The sequence below is a fragment of the Anas acuta genome, chromosome 1 (genome assembly GCF_963932015.1).
Source record: "Anas acuta chromosome 1, bAnaAcu1.1, whole genome shotgun sequence".
In the NCBI taxonomy this organism is placed as follows: domain Eukaryota; kingdom Metazoa; phylum Chordata; class Aves; order Anseriformes; family Anatidae; genus Anas; species Anas acuta.
The window spans coordinates 142,917,842-142,930,206 of NC_088979.1; the positions used below are offsets into that span (position 1 = coordinate 142,917,842).

At 38.3% G+C, this 12,365-nt stretch overlaps 1 protein-coding gene across 16 annotated transcripts in view; it reads left to right on the forward strand.

The window, feature by feature from the left end:
• FGD4 (FYVE, RhoGEF and PH domain containing 4) overlaps nt 1–12,365 on the forward strand; it is a 109,458-nt gene that overhangs the window by 68,123 nt on the left and 28,970 nt on the right. For all 16 annotated transcript variants that reach the window (XM_068662127.1, XM_068662175.1, XM_068662250.1 and 13 more), the window contains 3 exons: nt 244–408; nt 8,177–8,357; nt 10,988–11,474. In XM_068662127.1, the coding sequence (XP_068518228.1) occupies nt 244–408; nt 8,177–8,357; nt 10,988–11,474 (833 nt within the window). The remainder of the gene's footprint in view (nt 1–243; nt 409–8,176; nt 8,358–10,987; nt 11,475–12,365) is intronic.

Consider the following 12,365-nt stretch of genomic DNA (forward strand, 5'->3'; position numbering starts at 1 on the left):
TACATAGACATGTGTATATATATATATTTAACACATGCAACTCTTCAAAATTTAAGCGAAGTAATAAGTTTGAGTGAAAGGTAAAGCATATTTTTACAATAAGACACTCTTCAGAGTGAAGACAGGTATTCAAATTTTCTCCGTGGAGAAGTGTTAGCACTTCCAATGTGTGTTTGTAGTCATTCTACTTTGCGTTTAATCCTGTTTCTAACTCTTGTTTTTTTTAACGTATTTGTTTTTCAGGCAGCAGCATCTGTCCAAAGCCCTTAATACCATCTAGATCTTGCCCAGTGAGTGCCACAACCAGGCTAATTGAGCAGAATGCACGCAATGAAGCGGCTCAGGGATTAAATGGAAGTGTGCCAGTCAACCAGTCCCCACGTTCAGCTTCAAATCCAAAGCCACAAGGTAAATAGTATCAAATACTTCAGTCTGGTAATTTGTTCTTCATCTTACTTTCAGAGAAACAGAGCACCTTGAAAGAATTGTACTTCTTGAAGATAAAATAATGGGGTAAAAACTTGCTATGGAAATACAAATGTTCTGTAAATGCTTTGAATGTGTAGTTTCTGATGAAGTAATATTTTGCTGAAAAAGGTTCTCAGAAGAAAGATTGGACTTACTAACATGGTTTAAAAAATGGTAGATGGTGCTTGCATCTCAAGTATCTAGCAATTTGCTGTGCTCTTACTGCCAGGCAGCAAGTGTGAAAGTTTTTTGGTGCCCAAGACGTGGCTAGTAGTTAGAGATGAGAAAACATGTACAGGTCCCTTGTTAATATTAAGCTGATGTCAGGGCTTGTTTTTCATACGGAATACCATTTTTGAGCTGGAAGGTTGTGATACTATTTTTGAATGAGATAGTGTTTGGCAGACTGACTTCACAGCTGGGAGGAAATTCAGGACCTTTGAGATTTCAGCTGAGCTCAGTTCAGGTAGGATTATGTGGAAAGAGATTGGAACTCGGTGCTTGCACAGTAAAAGCTGTACAGCATGTCCTGCAGAGTAGTAGATTGCTCTTCTTCCTGTCCATAAATAGCGTTTTCAATTTTAGAAGATTAAGAGGTTTCTAACCTACATGTTGAAATTACGTATCTATACCTCTAACCATTTTTATGTGGTCTTCTCAGTAACGTTGATGATTCTGCTGAGGTTGATCATAACAGAGTCCCTATGTTCTGGAAATCTTGAATTCAAAGAGAATCTGAACTGATGTCCTTTAGTAGCGATGTACAGTAGGAACTTCATCTCAAAAGGAAAAAAGTGAATTTTGAAGACTGATATCATTTTGCTCAGTGAATTGGATTCTAAGAGAGCGTTGATATGGCAGAAGCTAGAGTCATTTAGAGAAAACTAGATCACATCTAAACTATGAACAGAAAATAAAATCATGTAGACTCATCATGTTGTGGATTTAAAAAATCTGTGTATCAGTCCATGGGAAAATGCATCTTGAAGAATTTTGCAGTAGTTAAGTAGTAGTTAAGTAGTTAGAGTTAAGGAGGGGAAGAAATTTTTGAAAAGCTTTGTTTATTTAGGGAGAATGAGAGCAAAGTAAATATTTTTTTTATGTTGTTTGTTGTTATTTAACCTTTGATAAAACATTTTTAGTTCAGTGAACAATACTGGCAGTCATATGTAAACGTTGCTTATCAGAGTGGTCTTTCTGCACCAGTTCCTAGGGCTCTGAAAAGCATTCTCCAAAGCTAAGTTAGAAAGAGACCACATGTTCTTCCCAATAAAAGTATTTTAAAAGAGAAATGGGCAATGAATAAAAAGATTGAAACTTTTCAAAAACAAAGCCCACTTGGTATAAATTTCATCTGTTAAATAAATTAGGCATTGGATATTATTGAACCTCATTCATTCAAGGCATTACATAGCTGTTGTTGCTCTTTTGTAGCCATGACTTCATTTATGCCAAAATTGCTTGCTCTAAAAAGTGGCATAGCCAGGAGTAATGTCATAGTCTAAGAAATACAGCTGTGGGGATTCTATACAATAATACTGTCATAAATAGTATTTTGTGCATGCTCTATTCATGGGCCTATGTCTCTCTCTGTTCCTATTAAATGTGTGCTGCGTATCAAAATTACAGAGTATTTTGTTTGGGCTTTTTTTTAATTCAATTGAAGCAAAACAAAATAGAATAAATGAGATCAGCATTTGGGAGACCAAATTGTTTAAGCAAACTAAATTGATCTAGTTTATTAGTTTAAATGTTACTGAGTTTTGTTTGTTTGTTTGTTTTTTGAGCAGCTATTAATGTACAGGTATGAAGTCATTTTAGTTTTATTGTAGCAGGACATGTTTTTCCAAATTGTTGTTCTAGTCTTGTAAATATTAAATGTCCTTTTGTAATGAAAGGAAGTAAGATCACAGACCTGAACCGAAATGCTGCTGTGTTTGGTTGCTGATGAATTAACTGTGAAATGACCTTCATCTAACCTATAAAAATGTATACAATTAAAATGAGAGAAAGAACACTTTGAAGTTGGATTATAAGTGGGGTATGGGTATTTTTAATAAGCTTAACTTTCATATAGAGGCAGAATGTCCAAAATCTTGCACTTGAAATAAATGAACTGTGGACTCTGAACCTGCTTTGCTTTGTACTTTAGAGCAACAGTTAGAGCAAGTGAACGCTTTTTCTGCACAGAATCCAATATAAAATTCTTTCAAATTATTTTTTTTTCCCTGGCATTTCAAAGAGAAGACAAAGTAGCTGTCTGATACATTGATAGTAGGAAATAAATAAATAAATAAAAAGCAATTTTTGTTCCCCAGTAATTCCTTCTATCAACAATTTAGCAATTCATATGTCAGAGTTCTGTGCTAAGTAGAAGTTGATTCATGAAAGTCTGCAACTTTGGAATGAAAGCAGAAGGTGACTGAAAGCCAGTTAGGGAGTTAAGTGCGGAAGCCTTGGCCTCAGAGAAAAGCAGTCACAGTGTGTACCAGCTGTGAAACACAGTGCTTTGCTTTGCCTTTGCATCAGCATGGTGCATTCTGTGATAAAGGGGTGAATCCAGACTGGAGGTAGTCACTGGAAATAGCAAAATACACTAATGAGTTCTGGGGCAAATGTGATGTGCAAGAAATGAAGCAAATTGTTAGAGAACTCGACATTTGCTTTCACCTACAAATACTTGCGCAGTGATCTGGACCTAGTGATAGCAGACTGCATGTGGAGTCACATGAACAAATTGATGCTTTTTTTTTTCCTAGGTTCTTCTATTCCCTGCTATTTGAACCTCTTTTATGAACTTTATGTGATGCCCAATTACGAAGTATTGGACACTAAAACTGTTGTCTCTAGCAGCCGGTATTGTTGTAGCAAGGAAAATCTGTTAAGTGTCAACGCTTCCTCAAAGCAATGAAGGATCTTGTCAGTTGAGGACTGCACATCAGTTGCTCATTTAGATTTTTCTAATGAGCACTTAGGAGTACTTGTGAATCTCCTGCTGATTCCAAAGAAGCATCTTTGTTAGGGTTGGAGATTATGTGCTACTCCAGAAGATGGCCTGGTGTGTGCTACTATGAAATGGTATGGACACAAACATTCAACACTTGGTCAGCTGAAGTGCATTTACTGTGTCATGTCAGTCCTGGTCTCTTTTCTCTGCTAATTATAAATTAGTCCATGGTTTTTAAGGTATTTGGTGGCCTGGGCCCAGAAAAGCTGAAAAACCTCTTAAAGGTGTGCAGTGTAGACTTTTTCTGGCAAAGGAAACTTGTACAATTAAAGGTGAAGTGGACTGAAACTGAGAGCCAGATAGACTTCTCCAAACTATGGTGCTTTAAGAAACCAAAACCTGTAGCAATGTCTCTTTTTGCAAACAAAATGCTAGTTTTCAAACCTAATTTTCAGAAAGGATATAAATGAATAAAACACACTTGAGTGTTACTGGTTTTATTTCTTCATAGGTTTTTGAAAGACACTTGTTCTGACACGATATGAAAATGTGGAAATGTACATCCTAAAGAGGAGCTGACATTCTTCATCCTCCTGCTGAGTCTAGGTTACTGGTTATTTTGTACTGTTCTTGCTACTGTAAGTCTTCAGTATCTGTCCAGCTGTGCTCGTTTGATCCTCATGAAGGTGATGGAGCATACAAAAAGACGAAGATGACTCAGCCAGGAGAACTGTGGTTGCTTACCACAGGAACTGTTTTTATATTTTCATTGAATTAAAACGTGGCAGCATTTTTAACCAGCATAATTTAAGTGCATAGAGGGGGAATGACCATGCTTTCTAAGAGAAGTGATAGACTTTAATATGCCTTCTTGTCAGCAGAGGTTATTGCAGCAATTGAGCCATCTGTAGGTGTCTCAAATTACCTCGCATCTCCTTATGCTTGTACCAAGTTGAATGCACAACTAGGGACTACAATTTAAACACTGATTGTATATTTCAGTTAGCACAATGCAGTAGCAGCTACCTGAGTATACTGTTTTTTTTCGTTGGTTTTTTTTTTTTTTTTTTCAGGCAGAATATTCTGTTCATATCTCCTAATAAGCTCAAAATTCTACAGTGTAGAGACAAGAGTATTTATAGATTTGACAGAGCTCTGTATTATGCAGTATAATACAATAGGCCAGTCTTTTCTCATTTCTTTTCTTTAAAATCCTTGCTGTGTGAACTTTGAAAAATAATCTGATTAAAACAAAACACTTCAGAAGTACATTGAGGGAAGAATTAATGGAATTTGCTTTCTATAATTCCTGTTAATAAGGTTGACCTTACAGGGAGGTTTGCAGGGCTTTTTATACTATTGTGCTTTTCTTTTCATTGATCTTGTGACTGTCCTTTCCCCACTGCACTATTTCTAAAAGTAATAGTAGCAACTGACTATGGGAAATGCTGTCTGTTAGATGGTAATAGGAAATAAAGAAGAAAATAACTCGCACTGGGGATTTGGTATGTCTGTTCGGTTTGTGGTTCTCCTCTGAAGACGTCACAGGAATTTTTGATATACTGGTTTTGTCCAGTTTGACCAGAGATTCCTCAAGCTTACCCTACTGAAATATTATGTTGGTATTTCTTTCCTTTTTTTCCTTAATAATAGCTACGAAAATGTGCAATCCCTTCACAGAATGTCCTAGAATTTGATTTTTGTCCCAATGGATCCCCTACAAAAATAGCTTCCAACTAATTCTTTCTGCTTTATTAGTAGACACTAATTCCCTCAAGTTTAGTAGCTTTAATATATCCTTGTGAGGATATTATCTTATTATGAGATGTACAAAAGAATTGATGTACGAGTCTATTAAGTAAGAAAACTCACAGGACTGTGGGCTCTACACAATGAGTTCCAAGAAGCCTTTCTATAAAAAAAGCCGAGTGCTGGTCAGTAAACCCACCCAACATCCTCTTTCCCTTTCGTCTCCTACCCCAGGGAAATGGCAATGCCCACGCTCAATTATGTGGCCTGCTTTTTCCCAGCCCACTTGTCTCGCATTTTTCAGCTGTTCCATTGCCTTTGTCAGCGCAGTAACCTATTCAGTGCTTTGACAGTTATGTGATGCTCGTTGGCCTAATTCTGCCACGCATTCTCAGAGCTCCCTGGGAAGACGGAGCGTAGGAGAAACTGTTCCACAGCACTTCAGCTGCGGGTGAGCAAATGTACACAGCACCACAAGAAAGGCTTCAGTTAGCACATATACTCAAGCATTTACACAATTTTATATTCTGTTTGTTTCAGGATTGTGTTGTAACTATTTGAAAATTAGAATATTTTCAGTTGTCTTTGCTGCACTGCATCCTTTCACAAACTTCTTTTTTTGCTTGTTTTATCAAATAGGAACAAAGCTTAACCAAAGGTACACGCATACACGTTAAATAAACTGATCTACAAGGACTTCCTTTCTTCTTCCTCTATTTCATTTGTCCCCAGTTATAGTTGATTGAAGTCTTAAGCTTTTTGTGGTACTTTCATTTCTTCACAGTGTCCCTCATGGTACTTTTCAGACTGCAATTATCACTGCAATCTCTCTCAAGTACAAATTAGTTATCAGATGCACAGAAAAATGTTACCTTCTATAAATTTAATCTAAGGTAGGAGGTGGAAAGTCATCCTAAATCAAATGTCCTTTCAAATCTATCATATTCTGTGATAGTATATTTGCAAGACTTTATTCGCCACCACTTCCAAGTGCTGGTTGGTGGGATTGAAGTGAATTCCTATGGCACACAGTTTTTTCAGGGTAAATCAGGAAGCTGTTTTAGAATCAGGGATGTGACAAGCATGGCTTTCTCACGTCCATCTATTGTGCACCCCTTAGCAGTGCTTATTTGTCTGTTGTGTAAGTTGTGTGTGTTTGCCAATGCACATTCTTACCTCTTTTCCCTTGTGCATGCTCCCTGGCAAGTCCCAGGTACCTGCTGGAGGGCCAGGCTTTGTGGCACACCTTCATGCAGTGCCTTCAGTCGAAGTGCATAGCAGCTGAGCCCAAGGAGCGTCTGCTGCCATAGGCGGTGACTTCCCTTCTAGTCACTGACGTATTAAACACTGGCTGATCATTAACTATCTAATAAAAGCTTTTGGTAGGGATTGTGGAAAAAATTAGAAAAATGAAAAATATTTTTGGGGAGCCAAATTTTCAGCAGTATAAATAGACAAAGGTTCACTAACTAAAGGAAGCTTGAAGCTGAAGATGAATCTCTTTTCCACTGACAATTAACTTTGAAGTAATGAGGGAGAAGGTAAAGAATGAGAGCATCGATGGCTAAGGGGCAGCAGTTTAAATCTCTCTTGGGAAGAGATTCTTGAGTTCCACAACATGCCTAGATCCTATGATTAATTCCTTTTCAGAATAAAATCTGTATTTATGGAGGCAGCATATGTGTTTAATGCAGAACACCAAAAAGGAGAAGGAGAAAAAAGGGGGGGGAGGATGGGGCAGCTTTTTAGCTTGGCAAGTAGCGTGTGGTTTGGCTTCCACTCAAGAAATCAAAGAATCATTAAGGTTGGAAAAAACCTCCAAGATTGTCTTGTCCAACCTCCCCCAAACACTGCTATCACCCACTAAACCGTGTCCCTAAGCACCATGTCCAACCTTTCCTTGAACACCCCCAGGGACGGGGACTCCACCACCACCCTGGGCAACCTGTCTCAGTGTCTGACTGCTCTTTCTGAGAAGAAATGTCTCCTCATTTCCAGCCTGAACCTTCCCAGGTGCAACTTGAGGCCCTTCCCTCTAGCCCTGTCACTAGTTATCTGCAAGAAGAGGCCAACCCCCAGCCCCCCACAACTTCCTTTCAGGTAGTTGCAGAGAGCAATGGAGGTCTCCCCTGAGCCTCCTCTTCCCTTGACTAAACAACCCCAGTTCCTTCAGCCGCTCCTCACAGGACTTGTGTCCTTCACCAGCTTTGAAGCCCTTCTCTGGACATACTCCAGAGCCTCGATGTCCTCCTTGTACCAAAGGAGGGCCCAAAGCTGAACATAGTACTCAAGGTGTGGCCTCACCAGAGCAGAGTACAGAGGGACAATGACTTCCCTTGTACTGCTGGCTACCCTGTTCCTGATACAAGCCAGGATGCTGTTGGCTGCCTTTGGCACCTGGGTACACTGCTGGTTCATGTTCAGGCAAGCGTTGACCTCCCCCTCTCTCCTTCCGATCCCTTACTTCTGCACAGCTTTTGAGCCACTCTGCCAGAAGCCTTTAGCATTGCATGGGGTTGTTGTGGCCAAAGCGCAGGAGCCAGCACTTAGCCATGTTGAACCTCATCCCATCAGCCTCTGCCCATCGATCCAATCTGTCCAGGTCCCTCTGCAGGGCATTCCTACCCTCCAGTGGATCGACACGTCCCCCCGACTTGGTGTCATCTGCAAACTTACCGAAGGTGCACTCAATTCCTTCATCCAAATCATCAATAAAGATATAAAAGAGGATGGACCCAAACACTGACCCTGTGGGAATGCCACTCAGTCAGCTGGATTTAAGTCCATGCGCCACCACTCTGGGCCTGGCCAAAACGTAACAAGATGTCTGATACACACACTACATAAGTGTATGAAGTTGCTGTATTCATAAAACAACTTGAAGGTTGGGTAAATTGAAGAGACTCTCTTTTTAATTACTGTGATAAATTCTTATGCAAAAATATCATATGTGTTCTGGAAATTCAAATAAACAACTCCTGAGTGATTGATCACCATTACTGTTGTTTGCAGTGCCTCCAAAGCCAATTCATCTGCAGAAGGTATCACCTGTTACATACCAAACCCCTAGGCATAAAGCTTTATCAAGTCAGAAGCCAAGAATGGAGGAAGAGACACCTACCCCTGTTCCTAGTGTCACAAAGGAAAAGTCCAGTAAAGTGTCAGATCTCATCCATCGTTTTGAAGGAGGCAGGTATGTGGTATAATTTTAATTCTTTTGTAGTTCTGTCATGTTTGGCTTAACATTCAAGTAACGTGTAAATAATGTTGATAGTATGGTGGTGCTCAAAACTATCCCTGCCAGAGGAGCTGATGGCAAAACTGCATGCTTTGAAATGGTGTGGACCAATTGTATATATGATCTGTACAGGTCTGTGCTTCTTCATGATGCCCTAGTCTTAATTTTTCTTTAAAGTGAGCAGACAAACACTCACACACACACCTCTTTCAGCATTTTTAAAAACATCCTGAAAAAAACAGTGATTTGAAATAAGTGCTGTTTTAAGAATGAAACTTTGGAGGAAATCCTAAATGATCTTGTTCTCATAGGAAAAAAAGTCACTTTTATAAACAAACAGAAAAACTGGAAATCCTGATTTTCCATTTATGCTGACTTAACCTCTTCAGATCATTCATGTGGAGAGCAAACATTTTAGTGGATGCATGCTATATGAGCTACTTGTATCAATATGTCATGCATCCACTAAACTGCTTCGTGGTACTTGGTGATTTTAGTGGAATATCTTGAGGTTCCTTACTTTTTATGCTGTGTTTCACAGGAAACACTTGGAACTTTGAAAAACAAGAGCTAGAGTGAGCTCTACATTCATGGAATAGTTCCATTTGTGTGTCTTTTAATTGGATGCATATGACAAACGTAAGCTCTGAAACAGAAGTTCCAAATATATCTACTCTGTACAAAGAAAGTGACTTTCCAGAAATCCCATGACAGAGGAACAGTTCAGGAAATGGTCCAGTAACAGTGGAGTGTTACAAGTTTGAGATATTGCTTTCTTCTGTTTCCTCAGGATATTGATGTTTTGAAGGAATGGCCCCTAGAGGGCTGAATTCATGATGTACGACAGATCATGTTGTAAGGAGCCAGAGTATTAAAATTTTCATTGAAAGGATGCCTCCTCAAGATAGGGGAAATTTAATCCTTTATGCAGAAGCAGCTGAGCATTACAAAAGGAGGTTTGTTTAGTGGAATAAAAAACACTTTAGAGCTTTGTCTGCAAGAAACTTCCATCATTAGCCACAGGCTTAATTGTGCTGTTGTCATGACAATCGCCAAAAGGTGGGAAAAAGAAACTAGTGCAGCACTAGAGGTCCTGTGAATTTTATGACTGGTTCAGGGCTCCAGTCCTGTTATCACTTTGTTTCCCAGTCTTCCTTCAGAGAATTATCCAAATCTTTTTAATAACTCAGTGGAGTTATTAATAATTCTGGAATGCCCTGCTGTGACTGGGGAAGGAGTGCATGTTTTGAAAACGTGCTCTGCTCAGAGAATGTGTCTTCCATGAAGGTCAACTTCACTAGTAATTACTGGTCTTCAAATGACTAGGTAGCATGTTCATGAATGACAAACTGATTGTCGATTATTATAACATATTTTCATTAGTCTGTACAGTTCATAAACATACAGGCATGAGAGAAAGTTAATTAAGCCACTTTACTGTATGCATGCAATGGAAAAAGGTAAATGAATTATAGCTAAGTTTCACAGCATTTTGGGAGTGCTTTTTTAAAAAAAAATAGAATATTTTTTGTACAACTAAATGAGAAATTATTTAGTTCTTTTGTTATATATATGATGGAAGAAAATGAAGATAGTGTAAGATATTTTTCAAGCTACTTGTACAGAAGTTCATAAGTATTTGTATAAACTGTCCTATAAATAAGGAGTAAACATAGAGTTTATAACCAGTTATCTTTCTGGAAGATTAATAGTCCATTCTGGGAGCAATATGTTACAGAGCAGTCATGTTGTTTCTTCAGGTTGAATATGGTTTGATAAATGTACTTAAAATCAAACTGTGTAATTTTATTTTTGTTTCCAATGATTTATTCCTTTCCCTTTTTCTTTAATTAAGCCAAACCTTTTTACAGAATGGGCTAACATTTTTATTAGCCTAAAATTATAAATCTGAAAAATCTAACAGAGAGATAGTGAAAAGTATGAAAAAGGGTCAAGATATGTTTAAAGCTGAGCTAAAATATGGAGAGAAAAGAACTTCAGAAGAGGTGCAGTATTACTAAATAAGGAAACTGGAAGAAGAAATGGGATAGGAACTTACAGCTCTGCTTGCAATATGTTGAATTAACGAAAGGGATGCTAAATGTTCTTGGATGGTTTTTTGTGCATTCTTGAAAAGCAAATAGAGAACAGGTTCTGTGTTTCTTTAGGAATTGGACTGGTACTTGGGAGACCAAGATTCTTTCCCTTTTTCTGCCAGTAATCTAGGACACTTGGGGCAGGCTGCATCCTGTATCAGTGCCTCAGTTTCCTTATCTGTTGCATGTAACTAATGATACTGCCTTCCGTTTTAAAAACAGAGATACAAGAGAGATGAGGGTGTAGTCAATCAATATAGACTCCAGGTTTTCACTAAAAGGTGTGTGTTATGCTTTAATGGAAAAATGCTATTCAAGTCTTGGTTGTGTGAACTTCCTAACGTTAATATAGGAAGAAATGATTTTGGAGGAACAGTTTATATGGTCTAACTGTCCTACTTCCCTTAATAGTTGTTTAATTATTTTTTTCTTTTGTAATACCATGTTTAACTTTTCTCTCATCTATGTTTTGCTTGTCTGGTGTCGTAGCCCATTCAGTCCTAGTGATTTGAAGAAAGATTCCTCTGTTCTCAACATCTCTAAATCTCAAGGAAGATATGGATCAACACCATCACCTCAGCCAAAATTCCCCTCCCATCAACTGCTACAAAAACAGGGAAACAGTAATACCAACAAAACTCAGGTTGCACAGACACACACAGCCAATGGAGTACTAGCACAAGACCAGATGGAACGTGAGGACAGGAGGATACCTGACCACGGCTCTGCTGTGTCCACCCCAGTTCCAGATAATTCAATCAACAGCAGCTTAATAAATGGCGAAAGAGTAAGTACGTCCAGAGAGTCATTAGAAACTACAACTTCCTGTGAAGGACAGATACTTAACAGCTGCTACAGGACTTCAAGCAGTGATACACTGCTCCCATCTGACAATGAAACTCCAGAAGTTAATACTAACATGGAGGAAGAACCAAATGAGGAAATCAGCAAACAAGATCGACCTACAGAAACAAAGGTAAAGAGAGAAGTTGTTTCTTTCTTGCGATATCGCTGCTCTGTGCGTTTTCTCTAGACTTCTGTTCATAAAAGTAAGCTTCCTAGGGCAGGTCAGAAAGCTGAAAATCTTCTAGTTATTTTTCCTCTAAAAACCTGAAAATTTATTACTGTTTCCTCATTATTAAAAAAAAAAAAAGTGTTTAAAAGTAATCAGTAAAATGTCTTAAACTACAAAAAGAGAGCTGAAAGTTTGACTGTCCAGTGGCAATTGCTTCTGAAACAATCTATCCAAAAATTGTAATTTGGCAAAATTTTCTTGGTGTTGGTAATTTTATGTTAACCTGTAAAATGACACAAATGCTAGAGCAGAGGCTGTGCTACCAAAAGGATACTGATATTTCAAATGTGTTTAAAGAGGTTAAAGGGGGGGGGGGGGGAGGGGAAAGGAAAATTTTATTTTTACATTCCCTCTTCTTCCCACCTCTTCCCCCCAAGTTAGGTAATTGAGGGTTTGGAAAAAAAAAAAAAAAGTGACACTGAAATATGTGTACGTGTTTAGCACTAACTGTGAAAGGAGTTAGTGGCATATACAAAATAAAATTTCATGTGTATTAAACTGAAGCAAAACAGGGCTTCAGGAAGAACTGCCGAATGGATCCTTAACTTAGATGTAGATGTCAAAGCTAGAAAGGCAGTGGCAGTCTGCTAGCTACCAGATAGACAAGAGATTCAGAGAATACTAAATATGTGCTTTGTTAGCAAGAACTATAGAACATGATGAATTTGAGCTTCCTCTTAAGGAAGATTTTAAATTATTAAGGAAAGTAAGTGGGTGGAAGAAAATCTGTCTTAGAAAAATTAATTGCTGAGAAAATTTGTGAAATTTCCCCTTTTAAATGTTTGATTATGC